Source organism: Epinephelus fuscoguttatus, linkage group LG2 (genome assembly GCF_011397635.1).
Source record: "Epinephelus fuscoguttatus linkage group LG2, E.fuscoguttatus.final_Chr_v1".
Classification (NCBI taxonomy): Eukaryota; Metazoa; Chordata; class Actinopteri; order Perciformes; family Serranidae; genus Epinephelus; species Epinephelus fuscoguttatus.
Window position 1 is genome coordinate 31,638,046 of NC_064753.1, and position 27,202 is coordinate 31,665,247.

General features: G+C 43.0%; 1 protein-coding gene across 2 annotated transcripts in view; it reads right to left on the reverse strand.

Moving 5' to 3' along the window:
* Positions 1-282: 282 nt before the first annotated feature.
* ankrd11 (ankyrin repeat domain 11) overlaps positions 283-27,202 on the reverse strand; it is a 120,464-nt gene continuing 93,544 nt past the window's right edge. The window contains exons 4-14 of one of the 2 annotated variants that reach the window (XM_049593215.1): positions 25,400-25,532; positions 16,719-16,892; positions 15,389-15,589; positions 15,140-15,282; positions 14,708-14,855; positions 10,137-14,583; positions 6,471-9,171; positions 6,162-6,260; positions 5,639-5,782; positions 5,428-5,520; positions 283-4,836 (exon numbers count right to left, since the gene is read on the reverse strand). In XM_049593215.1, the coding sequence (XP_049449172.1) occupies positions 4,651-4,836; positions 5,428-5,520; positions 5,639-5,782; positions 6,162-6,260; positions 6,471-9,171; positions 10,137-14,583; positions 14,708-14,855; positions 15,140-15,282; positions 15,389-15,589; positions 16,719-16,892; positions 25,400-25,532 (8,469 nt within the window). In that variant the 3' untranslated portion in view covers positions 283-4,650. Of the gene's footprint in view, positions 4,837-5,427; positions 5,521-5,638; positions 5,783-6,161; positions 6,261-6,470; positions 9,175-10,136; positions 14,584-14,707; positions 14,856-15,139; positions 15,283-15,388; positions 15,590-16,718; positions 16,893-25,399; positions 25,533-27,202 lie in introns of both variants that reach the window. The other variant, XM_049593214.1, reaches the window with a different exon arrangement.

Sequence of the window (27,202 nt, forward strand, 5' to 3'; positions counted from 1 at the left end):
CCACTTTTACTTAAAATTTCACCCTCATCATAAAAAGTAAGTGACTTTTAGATGTTTTCACGTAGTAGCTGAGTGCAGATGAAGACAACAACATTCTGATGTCACATTTTTGTTTCTGTGACCTTCAAAGGGTCAGAAAAAAGCTGTGCGCCAATCAACCCCGGTCTCCCCTATGTTGGCTGTATCAGAGGAACTTTATGATGCGGGTGCATGTGATGTAGCGTGTACATCATGACACACACACAGCGCAAACACAAAATCAAGAACCAGAGGACGGCCGGCAATATTTCAAAATTTTATTAACGAACATAATCTCTGAGGAACAACAGCAGTTCTCGCGCTCTCTGTACATGCAACTGTAGAAAATAACAATTTAGAATTTTTACTTTTCAGTTTTAGTCTTTTTTTCCCATCCATCCTCATTTTCAGTTTCTCGCATTTTTGTCTTTTTATGTCTTTTTTTTAACTTTTATTTTTTTTTGCAGGAAATCAACAACAGCTAGAGGTGAAAGTACTGGATTTCTGTTACAGCACTGACAATAGCATCGACAACCCCACCCTCATATACCCCACCCCTCCCCCGCCCCTCTTAGCTGCTCCAACAATATGTACACAAATAAACTACATTGTACAAATAAAAAAATGTTACATTGTTACATCATAATCACCTGCAGCAAGCGCACGCAGCTCGTTGCTGTTAGAACCCCACATTCTACGCAATTTTTCAGACTAGTACAAAGAGGAGGGTGCAAAACGTCCTGGGAGGTTTTATTTACAGAGCTATGTACAGTATGTCTCTTTCACGCATTACAAGGAGGAAAATTTACACAGCGGAGACCAACTTCAAAACAAAAACATACCACAGGTGTCAGAAAAAAAACAAAAACAAAAACAAAAACAAAAAAAGATAATAAATAGGTTATTTCTCACCAATTAAAGAGTAGTTCTCCATGCTTTTTATTAGTCATTTTCACTCTAAAAAAGGAACAAAGAAATAGCTACAGTCTTGGTTTTTAATTAAAAAATTAACAAAACTAGAAATAAAAAGGCTTGAAATCGTGATTCTATAGAATGAAAAAATAGCAATTATGTATATTTATGTCCAGTAAGAAAAAAAACAACAAATAACAAATCTAAAATAAACATTATGAGTGAATGTGAGGAGAGTAGAGGTAATATGTTGCTGACTGAGGTGGTGTCAGGCTAGCATCTGTATCACCACGGCCAAGTGCTCTACTGTGCATCTGAGGGCTGATGTGTGTGTTTGTGTCTGTGTTCAATTTACCCAGAAATCACTGTTTTTCCTTAGATGAGTATTCACACTGCAGAAATCGACGCGGATGGATGTGTTTAGTCTGTTGTTCTGTCTGTGCAGCGGCGTACCGCAGACTGAGGGGGTAGAAATCGCCTGTCAGTTGTGTCGACCATCACCATTTCAAGCCTTTGTGGTTCAAATAAATGACTGATTACAGAAGTAAAAACAAAGGCAGGGCTTTACACCGTTAAAAAAGGTGACACATGAAAACGGAAAAACACACTTGATGTCTTGTAAACAATAGTGAGAGGGTGTGGTCGGTCAGGGCATAGTAACGGTATACATTCTGCTTGATAAGCAACGTGATTGACATGCCACTGGAGTTTATGCTTTATACAGGAACAAAAGAAAACCCCTAAGATAAACACAACAACATTCAAAACTACATACACTGAGCTAAAAAACACACAAGGATCCTGTGAACAAAAAGACACCCTTTAAACCTCGTCCCCCCAAAAAACTGTGTAAGAAACCAATGACAAATTAAAAACAAAAAAACATGACAAACAGGGGTTTTAAAAACTTTCTGGCTATTTGTATCCAAATATGTATGCCTATGTATACCAACCAGGATGTGTGTGTATCTCTCAAAAGATTACCCAGGACTATACATCTAGCCACCTTGTCTGCACAGTGTAATAGCAACAACCATTGCACTTGACTAGACATACCATACACAGCTATGCTGACTGACAGTGTGTAAATAACTTTTCAGATAATATTGCCATCAGGATACATGAGCAGCTCTCGCACACAGACGGGGAAGCCTGTGTGGTAGGTCGGGAAAGCTTTTCAAAACCAGGACCCACTTGTAAAAATAGAGAATCAAATACAGGTCAGAAATCAACGTGGGATTTTTTTAAATTGAGGATAAAAAAAAGAAATCTAATCAGCATTTAGCTATTTCTTTCCCCTCCACTGTTGGTGTTGATGTCTGTCCACTTTTTGGTTCGTTCTGAGAAGGTTTAAGTCTCGTAGCTGTCTGCTCGGGCCTGACACAGGAACGTGACGACAGAGTAATATGAGGAAGTAACCGAACGTTTAAAATCCCTGACAAAACTTGCCAAACTCCCGTGCGGATTGATAAAAATTAGAAGGCCGACGTGACTGGAGTTATGATTTATTATCATGGTGTTGTGTTGGGAACTGAGCTCCCTATAGCCTGTGATAAAACATTATTATATTTAAAAACACCCATTCAAATGAAAGGCCACAGGTCTGATGTGAAGCCAATTAGGTTTTTGAGTTTTCTGACACACTGGCGCCATCCAGTGACTAAAGCTGGAACAGCACCTAAAACAATAAGCTGCTCACCAATACTGGACAAAGGGGCAGACAGACAGACAAAACAAAGTTAAAAGTATGGAATGAAACCTTTCACTGGCTGTTACAACTCTTCAGTCTATTCAATGTGAAACGCAGATGAGCTGGGAGAACAGAACACGTAATGAAGCGCTGAAAGACCCGCGTCCCGTTGGTTTTTAGAGACGATGAGTTTTTGTGATGATTATAAAGTATCCAACGTCCAATTTTTGTAAATTAAAAAACACGAAAAATGGTTTTGAAATGACACGATGCTCGTGAATGACATCTCTCTCACTTCCATCCCTCCTATATATATCTATGTGACTTTGCCCAACAATGAGTACATTTTTTTTTTTTCACTGAAAAAGGCATTTTCTTGGTTCGAATTTTTTTCAGATATAATTGTGTAGTAAAGCAATGAATAATAATCCTCTGTCTATTCTTTAAATAAATCCTCAACAACTATTCTGCTACATCTGAGGGACTATATGGTGGTTTAATCCAGAAGTGTTCTCTGTCAGCTATTTGTGAGTTGTGGCGATCCGCGTCCGGGCGAGTTGCCGTACGTCACCCCTGAACGGGATCTACAGATGGGATCGTACAACTGTGCACTGGAGTCTTTCAAATACTGACAGAATCGTGTACACATTTTGGCCCATGGATATGAGGGGGGAGGGGGAAAGTGCTGCCCAAAAGTGAACTGTACATAAAAAGATACTTTTTATTTCTTTTATGTTTTTTTCTTTACACTTAACTGAGTGATATTACAGTACATAGGTTATTTACAACTGTGCAGTAATGTGTGGCAAAATAAATTATCTAGAAGGCAGCAAGAATACATTGGTTAACGAATATAAAAACTGTACATAATTTACGGAATACAACTTTTTTTCATTTTTCTTTTTGTTTTTTTTTCCATTAAACTAATATTGGCTCTGTAGTGTTTCAAGTCACTTCCTCAGAAACAATGAAATGCCCAAGTAAAGAAATAGACACAAACAATATTTCTCTCCTCCTGCCAAAGCACAAATTTCTCAATAGTCTCTTTGAATCTCAACATTCGTTATGTTTGTTTCTTCTGGTTGTCCTGTGGTGGTTTTTGCAGTCCATGGCGATCTGATGTGTTTGTGTTGGAGCAAGCAGGGTGGCTGAGGAACACTCCGGTCTGTCCTCAGAGATCCATGCCTGTCCTCTTCTGTTTCGCCAGGCTGAGAGGCTGCGGGGGTCAGTCTCTTCCTCTCAGACACTGGGCCCTGACGTGCACACACATCGCTAGCCCTCTGCTGTGTTCCAACCTGCTGCAGGCTCTGTTGCACTACTGTTAACCTAGGCCTGGTGCAGTGTGAACAGAGAGGGCGTCCTCTGGGTATACGGTCTTATAGCCCCAAAACCATCAGCGGCTGGTTCTAGCTTCCTGGTCTGTTCGTCCCATTGAAGATCCACATGATGCACCGCGGCTCCGTTGACGTCTTCTGGGTCAGCGCTGGACTCGGTCTAGTTCTCCTGGCCCACCAGGAGCCCTGGGTCAACAGGGGAGGCTTCTCCTTAGTCCTCCCCCAGGACAGGCACCACACTTGTTGGGAGAGCTCCTCTCTGATGCCTCCTCCCAGCGGTGGTGGTGGTGGTGGGTCTATTGAAGCAGGGACCAAAAACGAATGCAGAAAATATATCTCTGTCCCCTGTCTCACCGAAACTGAGCACTGAGGAGTTGTGTCCCGATATCAGAGCCCCAAAGCAAAAACTGTTTCTGCTTCTCACACTCTGATCAAACAAAAGTGTAAAAACTTTGAGGATGAAAGTGCAAGTTGTGTGTTTTCTTTTTCCCCAGTAAAAACATGTTTCCTTCTTCACGGAAGGGAATCCAGAGCAAGTTTTTCATCTTTACTCTTTTTCTATAGAATATAATTTTTTCCTGTCTAAAGTCCTCTTTCAAAACTTGCTAGCCCTTTCCATTCGTTCTGTTCAACGAAGTCTCTTTGAGAAGAAGTGATTCAGACAAAGTTTGCTCTTAATCTGTGAGCGCAGGTGTGTCATGCGGGCAGCAGGACAAAGTCGTCGTTGACATCGACCATTGGCACGTAGAAGGAGGGCACTTCGTTGACGCAGAGGGACTTGTGCCCTGCCGGGTCCAGCTCCTGGACCTTCAACTGCCACTCCATCCTTTGAACTGCATTGAGGGCTGCTGCCTCGTGCTGTTGCCGCATCAACAAACATGTCTGGGGGAGAAGAAGCACGGCATAAATCTACTTGGTAGATACACAAGATTATGGTAAACAACAACATAAAGTGATATACACTATATAAAGAAGGATAACGCCTCTCCACTTCCTTCTACTGTACAAAAATGAAGCCAAAATATCCTGGATATGGGCGCTGCCATCTTGAGCTGGTGGTGTAATTTGAAGCCAGACTCTTTACAGTAGCGACCTCAGCGGTATCGAGTTCTCGCCTATACACCTGGCTGACCAACTCTGAGCAGCCGAGCACACCAGCTGGCACACACAGCAGTCAATCATGTCTTCAAACCCGTTTTTGAACATATGTCAGCGTCATAAGAACTGCCCAAAATAAAAGAGACCACCTTTGGGAAACAGATATTTGATGTCTAATTTGTCTTTTTAGTTTGGCCCATATCCCATATGTTAACGTGGAGGGGGCAGGGTTTATGACCTATACATCAGGCTTCGATCAAGATGTTTTAGCTTCACTTTTGGGGAGTTGTCATGTTATCTACCTTTACTGTTCAATCAAAAGTATCAATCCCTTTAACCAAAGAAATTAAATAACTGCAGAGAGCTGATTTTTACCTTCATGCGGTCATATTTATCGTCCACATCCTGGATCCAGGAAATGAACTGCCGAGCGTTGAAGCGATCTCTCACCGATTTGTTTTCATCACCCTGAGAACACACATCAAGTTACAAAATAGATTAAGTAATGGGTTATGTAATAATTGTCTGCCTCAAATAAAATGTTTAATTGACTTGATGATCAAGTGTGTACTTCAATATTTCCTACCTGGCTCTCTGATGGCATATTGTACACTTCAGAGTCCAACAGCATGGTGCAGGCGCTGAATGGCACAGCCTGATTGGCTATCGTCCTGGCTGCCCTGCAGTGGACCCTTAAAACCTCCTGCTCACATGAAACAATCAGCTTCTCCTGTGGACAGTAAGCAAAAGAGAGAAAGAAAATTAATATGTGACATACAGTTGGGCGTCAGGCTAACTGATGGGCTGGCTGGTGATGTTAGTAGAGATGGGTCTTGATCAACAAAGCTGCTACGTATGTCTCACAGAAATTGTCATCACCTAATTAACGAGAGAGATGAAATAGATTCGTGCCCGCAATTCATTTTGGCTCAGCCTAGAAGTCGGGGGTATGCAGATTTCACTTGCATTTCTATCAAATACAAGCTTTGATCTTTCATCAAAGAAGTGCTCATGGTGTTCAGTGTGCATGTGTGTTGCTGTATGTGTAACAGAAAGGAGCATTGAGTGAATTAAGGATAAAGAAAAAGCCCAAAAATTGTATTTCTTACCCGCTCTATGCTGTGCTGCAACCTGAGCTTCCCTCTCACTGCCTCCTGTTGTCTGAAGAGCTCTTTCAGTGGTTCTGACAGCGATGGAGGTGGGGCAATCTGATGTGCAAACACAACATAGTTTTTAATACATTCTGACCTCTGTTACAACAAACAGTACAAGCTTTGTTAACATTTTATTTAGCCATGTATAACTTTTGAAATGCTTTACTGCCGTCAAGTTACATGTTACCAGAATTAAACTGCTTTAAACCTACTAACTGCTTCAGCTTTATCATGAGGGAACACAGTAAAGACACCATAACTTACCACAGGGATGTGAAGCTTGCTGAGGGGTTTGCCATCCAGCAGGTAGGATCCGGTGTAGGTCACATATTCAGCGTAACACTGTGGTGCCTGTGGGGTGATGTAGCACAGAATCTTCCTCTTTTCCTCAATCTTCTTCCTGATCTGCAGGTACTCAAAGTACGGGTTGGAGCGGTCGCTGTGGTAGGGCTCGATATCGTCCAGCTTGATGGCATTGACCACCACAGCCAAAGTCTGTTGAATCATTTCCCTGGTCTGCTGCATGGCTGTGCTCACCAGCTGGACCTGGACCTGCTGCCCAGCAGAACGTGGAAATTTCCTCTTCCGTGGGTGCTGGGTCTGAGATTCCTCTTCATCCACAGGGAGAGAGCGACCTTTTGTCGTCCTGCTGATAACCACTGGTGCGGGAGTTGTCACAGGAGCAGGTACAGACACTGCTGGGGTTGTGTTAGAGGAGACAGTGAGCACAGATTCTTTGTCTTTCTTCAGAGCTGGGAAGGAAGAGGCTGAGGTGGGTGTCGGCGTTCTAGTAGGAATCGGGTTAATGGTCACTGTTGGACTGGTCGTTACAGGGGTGGCAGTGGCAGACGAGGTTATTATGCTGGAGGTAGCAGGGACAGCAGCAGCAGAGGGATTGTTCTTGGCGCGATTGCGGGTCATCCTTTGAGGGATTTCATCCACCTTCTTGGGGATATCTACAGTGGCGGAAACAGTGGTCAGGGTTACTGGCGTTAGCTTGGATGTGGTCTCCTGAGTGTCTGGTAGTTCCACTGTGCTGGAGAGGGTGACTGCCACTGGGAGCTGAGGAAGAGGACTGCATGACACGGATTCTGCTACGGGCTCAGACATCTCCTCCTGTCTCACCTCTGACTTGACAGCAGATACTGACTCCATGGGTAACTGCAACGACTCGGTGAGGGAGTGGATCGGTATGTGATGCTGCTGACTGGCATCCGATTTCACAGATGAGTACAACATGCTGGGTTCCGACTCATCAGGTCCTCCATAAGGTCCTTTTCTTTCCAACATGCCGCCCTGCTGTGTTAGAGACAGAGAGCTGTTAACTGGCAGACTCTGAGGCTCAGGGTCCAACTCTTGCTGGAAGTTGGCATGTGGTGATGGTTCAACTAAGTCTCGTCCTGTAGGTAAACCTAAGTCTCCAGCAGGGCATGAAGTCTTAGCTAGGCTTGGTAGGTCCACCTCCATTATGTCTGGGTCGTCTCTGTCTGTAATGGTATGTCTAATGTGAGACGGCACAGTCTTGTGCTCATTTAGTTCTGGATCTCGAGACTCAGCTTCTTCTGCCTTGTCTGGTAGTGGTAAGTCAGGCAAGGAGAACGGTCCAAGGTCATCCAGCTCATCTGCATCAGCTGAGAATGGGTCTGCCCACGGCACCACAGGCTCAGGACCCACAGCTGGAGCCATGTGGCTTTCAGTGGTAGCACTGAAGCTGTGCGTGGTCTGTCTGCTGTCTGGTTCGTCACATGTTGTCTCAGTGTCCATCTGCTGACTCTCCTCTATGCCAGGCTTGTTACATTCTTGGAAGAAAGACTCTAGCCTATTGGAGGACGATGAGGTGTTTAAATAGTTGGGTTCCTCATCAATAGCTGTGTCAGGCCTCTCTGGAGAGGGGATTTCAGCCACAGCATCCTTCTCCTCATCAAAGTCCTCTGGTTCCTCTTTGTGCCACCTATTCCATGTAGCATAAGGGGGAGTGACCGAGTGGTGTCCAGACAAGTGCTGCATCTCACTGTCTGAATGGTATGGACTTGTTATTTTGGAGACGGCAGCCTCTATCTCCCCGTAAGTCCTGTGGGGAGATTTAAGGTCCATATCAGGGTTCCAACCCATGCTGTGATCAAAACAGTTCTCTACATGGTTGGGTGCAGGGTGTGCCGGGGAGAGCTCCTGGACCTCTGGCTCCTGCCGGTCTGGAGACTCTGCAGGCCAGCTCTTCCTGAGAGGGTCCTCAACTGGAGGGGAGAAGGAACATGGCTCCCTTGTTTGCTCCGGCTCCTCCACTGCGCAGTGGTCTCCATCAGCTCTCTCATCCAGATCACCGTCTTCCTCAAAGTCCTCCTCCTCTTCTTCATCCTCCTCCTCCTCCTCCTCCTCCTCCTCTTCCTCTTCCTCTTCCTGCTCCTGTTCCTCAGTGACAGAGGGAAGATCCGACAGGACCAGGTTAGGCTCACTGTGGTGAGGCTCAGAGATATCATCAATGTCCAGGGGTGGCAAAGCAGCAGGAGCTGGGGTCGGTGGTGCAGCGATGTCGAAGCAGGGCTCCTGGGGGTCTGGCCTGTGAACTGGTGTAGAGGGTTTGGGCAAGAAACTGTTGTACACACTGTCAGGAAGGTGTTCATTGCCCTCAGTGCCAGCAAGAGTTGGTGCAGCCACATCTGGTGTTGGATGGACTGGCTCCCGTCGAGGAGACAACATTCTAATTGGGGAGAAATAGGGAGAAGGCAGGCACTCCAGTCTATCCACAGTTGCTGCTTTGTCCTCTACAGTTTGGGAGGAAGGTGACGGATCAAATTCAGCTGCTGGATCACTCTGCTGTCGAAGGAACTTGTCAGCCTCAGCCTTGAACTCTTCCTCCAGAGGCCTGCGGACGTCAGAAGATGCAGAACGGCTTACAAGTGGCAGCTGGAGGTTTTTCGCAGGGGTAGGACACGTGCCCTCCTGGAAACTCTGGGAGTTTGAGTACCTGCTGGGTGGACAACAGAAAGAAAAAACATAAGAAAATGTCACATTCAACAGAGTACCAAAGTTAAAATCAGGGTTCCCACAAATTTTACCATTGGCTTTTCACGACTTTCCCATAATATTTGACCCTATTCTCATGACTTTAGTTGAGTAGTTTAAAATGTGTAGGCCTTCACTGCAATACAGCCACACATTATTAAATACGCATCTTCCATGCATTTGTAGCTAAGCAAACTGCTTGTGCTTGCTAACTTCACACCCTTGTTAGACCTTCCTGCCATCAACTGCATTTGCTAATAGATCAGACTGGCACATACAGGTACTTTGCAATATGTCAAGGCCATGCCCCTTTTTGGGGATGTCAAAAACCAAAGATCAATTCAATTTGAAGTGTTTGGATTATAACTTTGACAAATTTGTATGCATTTGTTTCTTGTTAACAAACGTTTGTTTTATAGATATGTCTAATAATTATTTTGTGGATAATGCTTGTTAGGACATCGACATTTGACTGAATCAGTAGGTATCGGTAGGTTAAGTGTTGATTGTAAATAACTGACATGTTAAAAGCCTCCCACTCAAGCTAACGTTAGCTATCTATCAGTACTAACTGTCAGCAACATTTAGCAATTTACCACACTGACAATGAATATTCATCTATCTCAGATGCCTCAAATTTCAGTGTTACAGCCTTGGTTAACCTGCTACACAACAGCTATTTGTCATTTTCTGTGACTGCCTGTTTCCCCAAAAGGAGGTGCACCCTGGGTGATGACGTGGTGCCAGTCTAGTCTGAACATGTTTTAAAAAACAGCCATAACAATGTATGTTTAAAACTTCCCCAATTAATTCCACACCATTTCCAGGCCTGAATCACAGTTTTCTATTTTCATAATTTTTCCAGGAATTTCATGATTGTGGGAACCCTGTAAAATAATAAAAGAGTACATTTGTAGGTTTTAATACCTTTCAAAGAAAGATGGAGAGCAGGCATTCATCGACATTGTCATAGCTGACGAGTTCTGGCAGTCCAGCCCATCCAACATAATGTCAGGGTAATCCTCTGCACTACAAGACGGCGTACGTGGAGTCTGCATTACTTCCTCAAAGCTGGGGCAGGAGATGACAGATGTTGGTGTGGGGACACCAGTCGGTCTGTTTTGATCTGGCCTGGGAGAGGCAGGGAGGTTCTCCTTCATTTGGTGGCCAGCCAGCCAGTCCTTTGAGTTCTGGCTGTCAGTGGGCTGGAACTTCCTGCTCGGGGACATCATTTGGGCCGGAAGACCGACATCCTTCAGCTTCTTCTCTTTAAGACCAGACTCCAGACTGTTAGATTTCTTTGATGATAGCTCATTGCGGTTTTTCCGTACTTCCTCTGTGGACTTGGTCTTGTCCTTGAGTTTAGGGTCCCCTGACTTGGGTCTCAGCTTCTCCATCTGCTTCATCCTTTCTTTGTGTCTCTTGTGGCGCTCTTCAATCTCCTGGTCTTTGAGACTCAACATCTGACCAAAACTTGTCATCTGATAATCACCATCCACCAAAAGTTTTTCACGTGGACGATTATCTTTCCTCACAGTGTCTTTGGATTGAGTGAGCTTTTCATTTTCATCCTTAGCTTTAGATTTACTATGGTCCATTCTGTTGTCTTTCTCCATAGTATCCCGACTTCTGTCTTTTTTCATGTCAAATTTAGGACTGTCTTCTTTTGACCGGTCTTTGAGGACGGTGACCTGTGGGCTATCTTTCAACCCTGACTTCACATCCTCTTTGGAGTGTTTGAATGACCCAAAGCCATCAATGTACTTATTCTTCTCCTCCTTTATTTTTTCCTTGTGTTTCTCCTTCTTCTTTTTGTCCTTTGTCCTGTCACTGATGACACCGGTTGCTTTATCTTTGTCCTTTTTGGACATTTCTTTTTCAAATTCCAATGTTTTATCAAAGTCATCATCGCCGTCACCCTTACCTCCATATGGGAATGTGTAAGGGTCTGCCTCTAGAGGCATGGGCTCTTTCTCAAAAGGTAGACTCTCTCTGCGGCTGTAGGACTCTCTGATCTCCTCTGTCTTGTCACGTTTGTCTCCTTTGTCCTTCTTGACCTTTTCTTTGTCCTTGTCATGGCTTTTCTTGGATGAGGATGAAGAGGAATGTCGATGCCTTTCTTTCTCCCTGAACTTGTCCTGGGGTGTAGATATGGACAGGGAGTCTCTCCTGTCCTCAGTCACATCGGTCAAGCTGATGGAGTCATAGTAAGTAGTGAGGACTGGCTCGTGACCTCTGTCAGTGAAACTGTCTGAAGAGATTTCACTGTTCTTGTCATTGGAGTCATCCTTGTAGTCATTCATTGCTTCCTCCTCGAGTTTTTCTAAGAGGGACTTCTCATTCTCACCACTGCCTTTTGAGGGTTTCCTTTCCTTTGAATGGTCCAGCTTGTCCTTATATTTAGTCTTTGTCTTTTCCTCACTGGTGTCCCTTTTGTCCAGTAGCTTCAGCTTGTTTTTCTTCTCCTGATTTGAGTCCACTGACATTCTGTCTTTTCTTTCCTTGTGTTTTGCATCAACAGAGTCTTTCTTGTCTTTGTTGTGTTTCTCTAGGGAGCCTTTCCTCTCTTTACCTGTGTCAAATGTGGCCTTTTCTTTCTTCTTCTCCTTGTGTTCTTTGTCCTTTGCCTTTTCTGTGTTATGTTTAGCCTCTGCAGAAGATTTTCTTATTTTCTCTGAGGGGAAGTGATCCAGCTCGTCCTGATCAGGTGTTGAGTCTTTTCTGATGGAGTCAGACACAAGTGCAACACCACCATTATAGCTGTCCTCATCATCATCACTCTCATCAGTGAAGATGTCAGCTATCTTGTACCACGTTTTCTCCCGGATTTTCTCAGGTTTTCTCTCCTCTTTCTTTACCTCTAAGAAATCCTTCTCCCTGTCAGCGTGTTTGTCTTGGGAGGCCTTTTCTTTCTTGTCCTTGGTCTGTTCTGAAGACAACTTTCGATCTTTGTCTTTGCCATGAGACTCTTTGTGTTTGTCTTTGACTCCCTCCTTCTTGTCTTTGGTGCCTCGGTCTGTGTCCTTTTCCTTGACAGTTTTTTCTGTAGAGCTTTTCTCACTTTTATCCTTCTCCTGATCAGCTCCTCTGTCTTTTATTTTCTCTTTGTGCTTGTCAGCTTTAGTCTTTTCTCGCTTTTCGATACCCTCGCCCTTCTTTTCTTTCTCCTTTCCAGAGTGGTTTCTTTCTCTGTCACACGACTTACCAACAGCATCAATTTCTTTGAAGAAAGTATCATTGCCATATTCATCTCTTATGGATTCCTGCTTGATTTTTATGTCCTTTCTTTCCTTCATGAAGTCATATGAGTCTTTACGGTCTCGACTGTTGTCTAAAGAGTCCTTGTCTTTTTTGTCTTTGACTGTTTCTGTGGACTCCTTCCGCTTCTTTTCTTTTTCAACGGAGTGACTGGAGTTTAATTTTTGTTTTTCTGACCAGTCCTTTTTCTTTTCATTTGTCTTTTCTGAGGAATCTTTGTCTTTCTTCTTAGAAGTGGCTTCTTTCTCTGATCTTTTCTCATTGTGATCTGATTTTTTGTCCTTGACTTTGTTTTCTTTCCTCCTTGTCTCTTCCTTAACAGTCTCGACAATTAGTTTAACAGCGTTGTTGGCTTTGTATTCCTTATAGGAGACTGGAGCGTCCCAGCTGTCATCTCCACAGAGGGAGGAGTCAGAGGACATCTCAGATCCCCATCTGTCATGATGGTCATCTGAGGCACTGAGCTTCGTGTCCTCTAAGTTGAGGAAACGGTTGTTTACGTCATAACCTTCATACTCAGACTCTTCCTTCTGTGCTTTGTCTTTTTTGCATTTCTCCTTTTCCTCCTTGGTGTTTTTCTCCTTGTCCACTTTTAGATGTTTTTCCTCTTTCTGCTCACTTTTTCTGTCCATCTTTGAGGACTTCTCCTTGGACTTTTTCTTTTTCTCCTCTTTGTGAGCCTTTTGTTTATCCTCCTTAGGCTTCTCCTTCTCCTTGACATTTCTATCCTTGTCAGACTTTACAGGCTTCTCCCTCTCCTCCTTATTTGTCTTGTCCTTGGTGGAGTCCTTTGTTTTCTTATTTTTCTCCTCTTTTGCTGTTCTATGCAGATCTTTTCCAGATGACCAATCCTTATCCTCAGACTTACTTTTCGAAAGCCTGTCCTCCTTTTTCGAATGGTCTTTTTCGTGTTTGGATAACTTGACCTTGCTCTCAGCTGGCGATTCTGACTCGACAATTAAGGACTTCTGCCTTGAATCGTCAAAATCAAAAGAATAGCTCTTAACAAATTTCTCATTCATATCTTGATTGAGCACTAGACTGGGGGCTTTGTCCTTTTCCTTATTTTTGTGCTTGTGCTTCACTTTATGCTTTTTCAGCACTTTGCCATCTCCATCAGTTTTGGAGACCGCACTGTCTGCATTGGAGTTTTTATAGAGCTCTGAATTTTTCTTGTCTACCGTGCTACTGTGCACATTGTTATTCTTCTTTTTGTTCTCCTGCGCTTTCCTCTTAACTTGTTTTACTGACTCTACGCTGGAATCAGCAGAGGAGTAGTCCGACTCACTGGACAGTCTTGTTCTGACTGAATCTGAGAGGGAACTGACATCTGACCATGTAGGAGATGACACGGTCTTCCAGCCATCTGTCCTCCACTGCTTTGGATGCTGTTCTGCTAATGACGGGACTTGTTTCTGAGAGTTCAAGTTTCCATGGGAAGAGGAGGAGGATGCATTAAAGCCAGTGGAGTCTTTCAGGCTCGTTGCAGAGGAGTCCTTTATACTGTTTGAGCCCTTATCATCCTCACTCTCCATATCTCCACAATCAGAGTCAGATGTACAGAACTTGTCATTGACTTTACCAAACCTCACTTCTTTACTGACATTATTTTTACTCTCCTTCTTCCGCTTCTTTTTGACTTTATTCTTGTCTTTTTGTTGTTTAGAGCTCATGCTGCCAGAGTCTCTAGTCTTGGTATTTGTTTGCTGGGCTTGTTGCCGTGGCGTAGGCGCTGCCGTGAAACACGTCCTATCATCCTCGTCTGAACTGTTACTGTCAGAGATGATCCGCCTGACAGTTTTCTTTGGTGTGAGCGAGTTGCTTTTGGAATAAGTTTTGACCTCCATCTTGGGTATGGAGATGAAGCTGTTGGCCTTGGTGACTGGGTCCTTGCGGAAGTCTTTTTTCAAGAGGTGTTTATCGTCCACAGGAGGAACACGTTCCTCCTCGTCATCCTCGTCGAATTCGTATTCATCTTTGACGGGTGTGACAGCAGATTTAGGAGGGTCTACGGTTTTTCCTTTCAACTTCAGCTTCTCAAACTCTGAGTCTGTGTTATTGCCATCAACAGAGCTGGACGGGGCAAATGAGGGGGCATCTTCCTCCTCCGAAGATTCTGCGGAAAGCACAAAGAGGCACGGTCAATACACATTTAGTCAAACACTTGCAGCTCAATCTAAAAATAATTACTTGGATAATTTGTGACCAAAATTCAATTGGGTGACTGGAGGATTTAATACCTGATGAACTTTCTTCACTTGAAGTGTAAGTGCCTTTCCCCAGCAATAGATTCAACATAGTTGGAGAGTTGGCAACCTTTAACGCCGTTTCACCTCTCCTGTTGCTTTGACGTGGGTCCCCTCCATACCGTAAAAGTAGCTTAACCACCTGAAACAAATTAAATAAGACATTTCATTAATATAAATTACAGTTTATGATATGATAATATGAAGTTCCCTTGTGACTCAGACTTTAGAGGTCAAAGGTTATAAAGTTAATGTACCACAAACTTGTGGATGAGCTTGACAGGCAGCCAGGGTGATCTAGAAACTGACACTCTGCCACCATTTGCTTTTCCATTTTCAGAGTCTTATAACTAAATCTCTTGTTTTGCCTTATGGAGTTTATGAAATGTATTAATGCCTTTAGTGACTGTGCATTTTTTCTTTTACCTTGAAATGTCCATTGTTGGATGCATCGTGTAGAGGGGTGTCGTCATCCAAACCCTTTGTGTTGACCTCTGCTCCGGCTGCCAGCAGCTGCTTGGCCACATCATAATACCCCCTGTTGCACGCCTCATGCAATGCAGTCCAGCCTAAAAATGAGAAGATGTACTCTGTGAGGTGTGTACGCAGCATACGAATGAATATACAGCGCTACATGCACAAAGTAAAGGACGGTCTATGCAAAAAGCCTCTCACCTGCAAAGTCTTTTACATTCACATCAGCTCCCTCGCTGATGAGCTCCTTGATGCGGCGTACCTCTCCACGGATTGCTGCTCTGTGCAGCCGAGTCTCTCCTCTCTCATTCCGTTTGTTCACTTTGTCTTTGGTTTTAGATGCAGAGTTTGGCGTTCCCTTCTGACCCAGACTGGACTGTGACTGGTGCTTTGGTGTTGTGTCTGTAGGTAGGAGATGGACAATCAATGTCAACACAGTTTCCTATGGCACATTTTGTTATTGTTGTTTCTCTCTTGTTTACTATCACCATTATGACAAACTGTTTGTTTTAACGGCTTACAGCCAGAAGGGGGCATTCTCACTCTAGCAATCAGCAGCAGAGCACTTAGACCTACTTCACTTGAGCTCATTTCATCACATTTACAAGATTAAACCCAAGCCTTAATCACATTTACATTATTGAGTTTGCACAGCTATTGTCCCAAATGATATTTGAAACGCACTCACTTAATCTATGCCCATGCCTTCAGGCATGCAACAAAGGAATTAACACACAAATAAAAGTGGCTATGCATTGGTCCTCATCAACCTAATTCTATCCCAAATTTCACCAGTAAGAGAAAAAGTACAATGTTGCAAAAATAATGCTCTTTTAGGTGCCTGATACACTGACGGCGAATGACTTTGTCTACCAACAATAAACATACCACTTGACAGGACATAAGGAGGAAGTGAATACTATGAACAATTATCTAACCGCAAAAAAGATACCAGATAGCGAACAGAAAACGAAATGCTTGCAGGCCTTGGGCATTTGAAGTCTAATGTTTTGGCTCAGATGTTGAGATTGCACCATGAGTTCCAGATTAATGCAATACCACCAGGAGAACCAGTTTATTTTCCTCAACAGCCCCTTGCTGTATTTCAGAGCAATAATTCCACTACTGTAGATGAATGAGTAAGTGACTGTTGCACTGCTTAAACAAAACAAACACTTTAAGTCTGACAGCCTAGCTGTAATGAGAATTAATGTGGATTAGCTTGTATGATTAGATTGAAATTAAGTACCCGGTTCTGTCCAGACTGAGGCAGAGTGAGACCAAGATGTGGCCAAAAACAAACAAACAAACAAACAAAAAAAAAGTAGGCAACGTGCTCAACCTCCAAAAAATAAACAAAAACAATCGACGCCATGACTCATCCCCTCGAGCCCCTCTTTCTCTTTAAGCCCACCTTCATTACTCTCTGCGACACACACACACACTGTCTACATATAAAGCTCCCTCCCGTTCCTCTTTCCTTGTCCGCCACCCGTCCACAGAGGACGTGGTCTCCATGATAAGCACGCACCTGGACTGTTGACGGACTCCTCAGCTGTCATTTGCATGAGCAAGGCCACCTGCTGCCGCTCAGAGAGGGGGTACCCGGCCCGGATCCCTGGCATCCCCATTCCAAACGGCAAGCCCGCCTTCCGGGTGTTGGTGGGCTCCTTTTTAATGCGCTTCCGCTCTGGACCTGGTTTCTCTGTAACGACAGTGAGAGGAGAGAGGCGATGTTAATGTCATTGGTTTGCACAGATGCACATGTATGCATGTACTTCACAACACATTAATTCACGCACACAATGCCAAATGTAATTTATTGAACCTTGTGGAAGAGTGGGAATACTGTGTGTGTTATTAGTGTTATACCAATAAAAGACATGCATTATTATTGTGAAAATATTCATTGGATCTCTTTATTGTCTATTTCTCTCTAGTTTTTTTGGCCACATCCTTATATATTGTTTCCAACAAAACAAAAAACTTTATTTCTTAAATATGACATCTAAGCTAAGACAATCACCAATATTTCCGTTACAATAACCGTCTTCTACAATTGTGAATTGTCAAAAGCACACTAAATATATCAAAACAGTAGTACTTATTTTAAATGTTTTGTTTTTTTTTTTAAATAAAAATCCCAGTCAATGAAAAATCAATAATAATAACAAAGGCCCTACACATGTAGTGTGTTTACTGGTATCTGATTACTTTGTCTGACCAAAAGACAATAAAGCAAAAAGTATTCAAGCTGTAATAAAATGGATTTCTCAACAACACACAAATGCCCCTGCAAAACATCAGGTAGTTTCCATACCTATCACCTAAAAAACACCTCTGTAAAAAAGAAACTAAACATACTTGCTGACACACTGCATACATATGTATAGTAATAGGATAGAGGTTTGGTGGTAGCTGGGGGTGACTTCTGTGTTATTACCCAGCTGCCCCTGAGGAAGGGAGGGGCCAGCGAGCAGTGTGTTTATGTCTGTCTGTCTCCAAACCAATCAGTCTGAATCGAGGAGAGAGGAAAGAGGGTGTGACTTGGCAGGCCCATGGTTATTACGAAATAGTCGGTTTACATTTCAATTCAACATGGCCTTGCCAAGGTCACCACATGCCTGCCTGTGTGCCTGCCAGGCTGACTGGAGACACGGTGCTACTGGACAAAAGCAGCTGCTCCACAAAGACACACCCAGCAATTATTTTCAGTGGCAACATACCATCTGATGACCCTTACAGAGGGTGAAACTACACATGACTGTAACACTTCATCACTGTGGGGGAACGACTCCCACGGCAAGAAAAATCGCGAGCAACAATACAGACTCCTACCACAAAGAGAGAAATAGAAACAGTAAATTCAAATGTGCGTGCACAGAGACACCAGTAGATGCGTGGATGTGTCTGAGCCTGATTTCTTTTCTCATTCCAAGACTGGCTGCATTGCTCAAGGCCACAAACACACAAGTAAACAAGGCAAGAAGGAAGCATGGCGGCTCACGCTTCCGGTGGCTGAGGGCTTTCCAGGAAAAGATTTTTCCAGTCTCAAGTACAGAGCTGATGAACTTTCACTAACATCTGTGAACACTTACAGCTAATGTGCCCCCACCCCTCTTTGATAGACTCTCACGTTCTCCAAAGCATTTGCAATTTAGACACATTCCTTCAGCTAAGACTTTAACAGCGGGAACCACAGAAGCAGTCCAAACATGTTTTTTAAGCAGAAGAACAGAGAAAGTGCTACGCTAGCTTTTCCAGGCTATGTTTACATGATTGGGAACCAGGAGGGCAGTTATTACCCCCATGCACCCATGTGGAGGACTACACGACACACAAGGCCACAGTCTCTAATACCACATTCATCATCAGTGGCAGAAACCAGCCTGCTCATCTCTGACATGAATAAGCACAAATCTAAATGCAGATAGGGCACATGGAGCTGGTATAATTGCGGTTTTTAAATGGACAACTTTAAAGCTACCAGCTTGGTCTAAAATGACAAACTCTTGATGCAGCAACTGGGTACTGCCTGTACTAATGTGTGTGATTTTAATTTGACAAGATGTTGTGGGAAAATGGGACACAGCTACATACAAAATTCATTCCACATGTGTACAAAAGATGGGATATGTTTTTGCTTTCAGACAGTTTGTGTTAGTTTAATCAGCCTGAGAATTTAAGGAAAGATACAGATCAAAATGGTAAAACTGGGTTGATTAAACACGACTGTCTGCAACGTGTGCCTTCAATCACTCATCACGTGAGTCAAAAATACATGTGGATTACTGTATTACTCAAATGAGTAAACAATTACACAACGTCCTGTGCCTACTTCCGTAGCATGCATTTCTGTTGGATGTCTATTTAGGGAACACAGCTAGAGCTTTTATGTGTCTCAGTAAAATGATATTACTCAGCTTACAGACAGGGTTGAAACCGTACTCTCCTTACTGCTTGAAACTTGACGAACAAGATAAGAGAAAAGGAGAATAAAAAAAGGAAAGCAGGCTAGTTAGGGATAGTCAGCCCATGAATAGCCTGCCTACCTGAGCCATGGGAGGAGACCACATCAAACATGAATGCCTGGTAATAACAGAAGTACATTTTGATAGGACAGGCAGACAATACTACTGTGTTAGCGAACGCCAAAACAAAGAGAGAGTCTGGTTCAGTTGGCCTACACAACTCCACGACAAGAAGAACCACTCTAACCAGTCCGACCAGGTATGTTTGACCGTGGCACGTTAGGAGTGAAACAATGCTCTGTTTAGGGACTAATAAAAACTGCATAAACAGGAAGTGAAGGGAGAAGAGGCAGGAAGTGGCCAACAGGATGTTTTGTCAATGCCTTGTATTGAGCAAGAGAGACTCATTAAGATACAGTATGAACAAAGTGGAATGGGCGATGCTGTCTGATCTCTCTGTCTAGGATTGCTGCATATTGCTTTAATGTGTTATGCAGCGAGAGCACAGCTTCTGTCCACTGGTTTTAATCAGAGCCAGTGTGACAAATCACTGTGTGTTATAACCCGCAAGACGGAAACGTGTGGGCTGAAGATCTGTGTAAACTAGAGATGGGCATTTTAAGGAACACCTATATACAAGACCTTGCACTGAATTATCACAAAGTACTCGAGTACTCATAAATAAAAAAACCAATCTAAAGAAAGTATGAAAATGTAAATTGGCCAACAACTAAAAAAAAGTGCAATCTGAAATTTATTCATGAACAACCAGGGTTATATTAGCCTATTTACTATCAATTCAAAGTTAATATAAATAAATTCAGAAAACAAATTAAAAGCAAACTTTGTAATAGGTTAGACGCAGCCCTGAGGGACCATCTTCAGAATCCAGAGCCACCTCCTCCCAGTCAGTTCAACACAGCTAACACCTGACTAACGTTACCCATATGATACAAACAGCTAGCTCTGTCATGTCTGTGTTCATGTGTGTGCAGGTAGATTCATGAATACCCTCTTTCCACCACAATTAGCGAATGTACGTAGGTTTTTTAAACACCAGAAAACCCAATAAAAACAGACGAACAACTCCATTGTTATTTCCAATAGACCACAGCTGTGTACACAGTTCTGCGGCAAACAAGTAATCCTTTTTGTATTTTTTTCCTGGTGTATCATGTCCGTCATCACAGACAGGCTGGAAAACAGGTTAGTACACAGTAGACAGCAGCATGGATGCCAGTGAGAATGTTACTGTGGTTACTTCATTGTTTTATCTCTTCCTTATTCAGTTTCTCTTTTAAACCCAGTGCTGACTTATTTGGCACAATGTTTGAGCGCTGCTTGGGCGGTATTTTGTGGCAGCTTGTCATTGCATGGTGTCTGCAAAGCTGATACATCTATGATAATATCTATGGCTACTGCAGTCATTTGACTAAGGAATGAATGCCGATTGTAACCTTTCCCATTGAATGAAAAAGTCAGATTATAGCGAGTGTTAGTGGATTTTCCTGGCACAGAGCTCACACTCCCACAGCAGCAGTCTCATGATAAACCGAGAGTGCAACAGCGAGGCAAGGAGGCACTGAGCGAAGTAATACACTGCACAAAGCTCTACAACAAAATAAGATTCTACCCATTTTAAATAGTAAAAGAAAATAAATAAAAGTCATGCGCACATGTGGGTGGTTGGGCAGCGATCACACTGAACATTGAATAAATACTGACGTTCAAGTCAAGTACTCAACAAGTCATGCCCACCCCTAGGGTAAACCAGCACCTTTAACACAGGGTACACAGGGCAATATTGCCGCAACAAAGACCCTTCACTACACCAGCTTTGCTTTTTAACACAAAACCAAACTACGCTGACAAAATCCCGCTCGAGTGGCTTATTTTAGATAGTGTGCCAGCATTCCAGAAGCAAAGAGGAGCGATGAGTGTGACGTGTAAACAAGTGCAGTGCTTTCTAAACAATAACAACGGCATAACATGGCAACACCAATCATTTACCATCTCTGTTATATGACGGTTGATCTCATCCTCTGCCTGGAGGGTAAGGAGCTCCTGGACCTCATTATCTCCGCAATTTGGTGGGCATTTTCGGTAGCTGTTCTTTGTCTTTGAGTTATCAAGTAACTGCTGCTAGCTGCTTTTGAAATTTCCCGGTGGTGGGTTGCTCACGTAACATGTCATCTAAACGTCACACCAGTCCGATTCTGCTGTCTCACATTCTTCCCACAAATGTCAATTCGTCTCCGTTCCTACCTCCACTGCCGGCTTAAAAGCGAAACAACTCTGTCCCCCCATTCTGTGTTCTTATCTTTTATAAAGAACAATGAGGCAGAATAACAGTGCAGCATCCATGCCTTGACAGACGGTGTAAAGGTGCTACTGTCTCCTTTTGCAACCCATTCTGCATGGCTCAGCTCGCACCTTCCTACAACATTCACAGATCTGACCATCATTACTGTGCTGCACAACTGACCCAGTGGCAAAGGCAATGCTGCAAATGTAATTAATATCCTAGAAGACTGCACAAAAAGGTCAAAGTGACTCAGTTTGAGCACATCGTTATGGTGAGCTACAAATTTAAAGACAAAAAAGAGCTGCTGACTTCGACCACGACAACAGTGAGCTGGCTAAATTTGTTTGGACAATAAGTTTTGGCCTGCTGTACATTCAAAGTGGGTGTTTCAGTCATCTCATCTGTGATTGCTCATTTTGAATGCCAGTATAGCTGATCAAACAACACTGCTATTGTCCTGTAACAGGCAATGTTGCATGTATAACAACCACAATGAAATCACAGCCTGACATGGACTCACAGAAAATATTTGTGCTCCATCTACTTATTTCCATGTTTGATTATTGGATTAGTCTTAAAAAAGGGTCCGAAATAACCTCATCAAAATGCTTATCTGACCAAAAGTCTGAAAACTAAACTAATACAAATAAAATTAAGACTTAAAGCAGAGAAGAATACAATCTTACATTCAAGGAAGCGGAAACTTCCAAATTAATTTGTGTCTGATGGTCAACAGATTCATCGACTCGTGAGCACTATATCATCTGTCAACAACAACAAAACTGTTTGTTTGGCTGTAGTCAAAGACAGTTTAATTGATAATTAATTGATGCTACAGAACAAAGTTATACGGCTGTGTTTGTCTCACTCCTTATAAGATAATGGCCGAATTTCTCAATTTTGTTGTTTGCCAACCAAAAGAAGACAGGGAGTAAGTGAGTTGTTTTGCTATTGTTTTTCGTAATTCAGTGAGGATGGAGCTCTTCACACAAACAACCAGAAAACACTGTTTGCTTTCACAAGCAAACAGTGTTTTCAGAATTATTCTTCTTAGTGTGGGTGCAGTCTTAATCTGACAAGACTGTTCGACCATCTATCCCTGAACTCTGACTGCTGCTGTGGATGGCGGTGGTGAGGAGGAAGAGGGGAGAGAAGAGCGGAAGGAGGATGACCTCAGGAAGGAGGAATGCTGCTGTCTAGCGCTCTTCAGGAGGAGGTCAAGGGAGGCTTGGCAATTCTAAAGGGGAGGGATGAGCAATGAAGTTTAAGAGTTTTGATTAACTTCAACTTAAATGATCTGCAATCTGGTGCGCACAGACGCACAGCCTGAGATATTACTGTTAGAGGCTGAGTTGATAGCAATGTATACAAACAACATCAGCATCACTGCAAAGGCTTCGCCTGCAGTTACAGAAACGGACGACGCAGTGAAACACATTTAAAATCAGCCCACGCTCAGGCTAGAGAGGATCTTTCAGAAAAAATTTAGTATTCATCAGAAGACAATTTTCAACACTGGATTTTAACACACCTCCAAATAGCTGAGACATTTCACAAGGGAACTGAAGAAAGCCAAATATGATGGAAAGTGATTGGAGGGGATTTTAGAGCTACACTGCAGAGAATCTGCTTCTGGTGCCTTAACCTAATGCACCAGCTCTTAAGCTAAGACAATTACTTGAGCCCATATTTTTCCATTTTTGCCTGGTCATTACTGTGTAGCAATCGGCAATCTTGAATATCAGCAGATAAATCCCCAAACCAGCAAATCTAATAGATCACGATCATTCTTTGGTCTTAATTTTGGGGCACCAGGGCATCCAAGAAGCTTGCCAGGATTTGATTCTGACCCGCAGTTCTTTGCTGTATATTCCTGCTGCCACTTTTTATAAAAGGTTTGATCGTAGAATCGGGGAACAGAGTTGTCTCGCCTTTGAGCCTGCAGCAGAGGTAGTAATAGAGCCGAATTGAGGTCTTCGTAAAAGGAACAACCAGCAGGATGTGACCACAAACAGGACAGCTGTGACATTTTGATTAAGTGTTATGTATGTGACCCATTGCCACCAGCAGTTAGCAGCTAACTCAAAGAAGAAAAGCAGCCAAAAATGTCCACAAATTGGGGAGACAATAAAGGCTGGGAGCTTCTGACTCTCTGAGCAGAGGACAAGATCAGCCACTGTATATCAGCGACGTTAAATGATTGTTATTGCCAATGATTACGCTGTTGTATTACATGTCACAACCATCACTCCTCTTTTGCCTCTGAAATGGCGGCATGCTATCTAAAATCACACACTGGGGCAGCAAGATCTAGCTATTGTTTGGGTCCGTGTAAAGAAAGCCACATAAGGAAGGGAACTTCGTAGCGACCCTATAACATGATCTCTGTGTAAAAAGCACTTAAGCTAATCTCTATCAGTTCAAGCCACAGAAGGATGAAGAGTTGGTTGTGGGGTAGCCTTTGAATGGAGGGTGGAGGCTGTGAAGTGTCAGAGGTGTAAAATTTTGCAAAGGGGCTAGACACTGACCCATCAGGGTCAGCACTTGAAAGGCCAACCAGTGAAGTCAGACTGTAAAACACAGATATGCTGAAACAACTCAATATACAGGTAAGGAAGGTATGCAGACATAAGTCCTGAATAAGAACACACAGGCATATATATACAGAACAAAAACACTTCTCACGCTACTATGCGAGTCACTGCTAAGACATAAAAATTTGCAGTATGGTGCAATGCATTCTTTAAGTACTAAATTGACAGGCAGATGCTTGATTGTGTAAACTGTGGGAGTTGTGTAATGGCATGTGCCCTGGAAACTTCCAGGCTTCATCAGTATGTAAACACAAGAAACTATTAACAGACAGTTCTGTTAATAGTATGCTGCAGAGCTGAAGTTGAGAGTCAAGGGCTGAAAGACCATGTATTCCAAACCAAGAGAAGATCAAGCTATTAGCATGCCAATAGACTGTCCAGCTATTGTTCCTCAAGTGAGAGTTCGCACCTCCCCTGCTGAGGAGGGAGGAGTTTCATGGGGAAGCTACGAGAAGCAGCCCAAAAAAGCAAACAGGTAAATAATGTGAAACCACATAATGAGAGTAAAAAGAGAACATACAACATATATTTTTCCTCAAGAAACAGTACACTAAACAAACTTGAATCATACATGTAAACATGTGCAAGACATCACACTGACAAACACAACAAGGATTCAAGAGTGCCAATCAAAGTAGTAATGAGGAAACAAGTTACAGCTTCTCAATCAAACATTCCACATTTTCATAACTCCCCTGAGCTACACGGTAATTACACACAACCCCACGTGTCTACAAAACACATGTCCAATCTTACCAAACTTGACCCCAAACCATAATAGTTATCTGTTGCAACATGCACGCTTTTAGCTCTCCGCTCTTTCTCAAGTGTAATCACAGAACACAAACCAATGTAGCGTCTCAGCCAGCACTGACGATGAAGGCTGTTACCAAAGCCTCTGAGTTGGACCATTATCAACAAACTAAATCCTGAACCCTTAAAGCCCAAAGTCAAACAAGCATGAGCAGTAGTCCTTCTCTGCCTAATTAAAGAAAACACAAAGCCGGAGCCTTACCAAAAGCCAGACCTGGTCAGGACTGCACGTTATACAAATTCCCAGTTAATTGGATCATGATTTTGTGTGGTCTTCCTCTCCTTTCAGACTGCGTCCGTAGCAGCAAATTCCTCGGTACTGCCACAGACACACAGCTGACTTGAAGCTAGGAGATGGGAGTCCATTCACTTCAAAAAGCCCAACCCCCATTTTTACAGAGCATACCTAACTACTTCCTGCAAGCTTGAGAGGATGTGATGTAATAACTCCCCTTTCCCTCTGACTGCCACTTCAAAGTCACATGGGGGTGGAGAAAGTATAAATGACTGCATTACAATATTCTCTTACCTGAGTCAGAATCTTTCTGGTCTCCATTCGCTCCAGCAGTGAAGGGCAGCTTCCTTTTAGGGGCCTTCTCTTTCATCTCTTTGACCCCATCACTGCGATCCAATTTGGGAGTCTTGTTTGACAACACTTTATCCTATGGAGGACAGAAATCAGAACATGAGGAACACTTTAAGTGGCATGGCTTTGAGGTAACACAACTTTAATTAAAATAAAGAAATAGCACTAGTTTTTTATGAACAGGCCAGAACAGACAGACAAAAGTACAAGTTAGTTGCGGATCCTGCAGCCTCCTCCTATAGTTGGTGTCGTTCTCTGCCTTGACTCTTTTAGCTATTATAGGCTTTGCAGAGCAAAACTTTTCCAAGGAGTTTCCTCCTAGATTCCAGCACAAAGAGCCAGGCGCAGCGAGAGGAGGCTAAGCTGACGCCGACTCGGCTCTGTGGTCTACAGCTGGTGGAAACAATCATAAGCCCGAGTGTATCTGCTATCAACAGATGTAAATACTTGTGTGTTTGTTCAACTTGTTTCTTTGTTTTATTGGGATCTGATAGTGACAGTGACTTGCTTATCCTGACTAGCAGCTTTACAGCAGTTAGAGCTGAAAAGACGCCACAAAAGTCTGGAGTTGTTTACTGTGAATTCTTGTAGGATTACAATTAAATATTGCATTACAAATATTATCATGTTCTTCAGTGTTTCATTAACTGATCTATTGACTAATGAAAAGTTACTACAGCTCAAAATGATTTCTTCAAATTCCTTATTTGGTCTCACCAACAATCCAAAAACACAAAGCATACAATTTACAACTGTATTGTAAAGAGAAAAAGAGCAAACACTCACTAAGAAGCTTTCACTGGCAATTTTTCATTATGTTTACTAAATAAATTTGCTGTTGAGTAATGAGAAAAGAATGGAAAAAAACAAATTTAAGTTTCAGCGAATAACAGAACAGAGTATCACAGCAGCAGAGCCACAAAGTTAAAAAAAAAAAAAAAACAAGCCAACCCAAACACATATACAGATACACAAAACACTGTAGGATACTACACAGCATGAAGGAGACACAGTCAAAGCAAAGCCGAAATGCAGACTCTCTCCTGGCAGATACTAAAACACACAGACTGTATCTTCGGCCAAAAATAAAGAATAATTAGATTATAAATAAATGACAATCTATACTTTGTATATATTATGGCTGCATTAAAATGCCAGGACTTAAAAGGCACAACTGAAATTCTAATATATATGGGCAAGCATGTGTGGTACACACTGAGTCAGTTCAATTTACAACAGAAACTCCAGTCACCCAGAGGTGTAAATTTAAAGGCTTTTAAAGCTGAGGTAGGTAGAAATCTGGAGAGGGTGAAAAACAATAAGCAGCAGAATCTGAAATGACACCCTCCTCCTGCAGCTCTCACCCCTCTATCATAAGCCCCTCCCACCATATGCACTGATTTCATACAGAAACTAACTGTTTCCCATACTTTGGTTTATTCAATCTTATTTCTCTCTCTCTGTGTTTATCAAATCACAACTGAGGCAAGAATTAGCTAGCCTGCATCCAACCGTCTCTCTCTGCTTTGCTCTCTGCTGTTGTGAACTTGTTTCCCTGATATGAGAGCGGTCGGCAACCTGTGAGACAGGACTTCAGTCAGCTAACCCCCAGTGCCAGGTGACACGGTGTACTGGCAGCCTGTGGCAGTGCTGGGTCTACCCAGTGTAACAGCAGCAACATAAAGTTCGCTGATCTGGCGGGGAGTCGGGCTGTCCATTCCCCCAGAGTTAGGGTTTGTGCTGGCT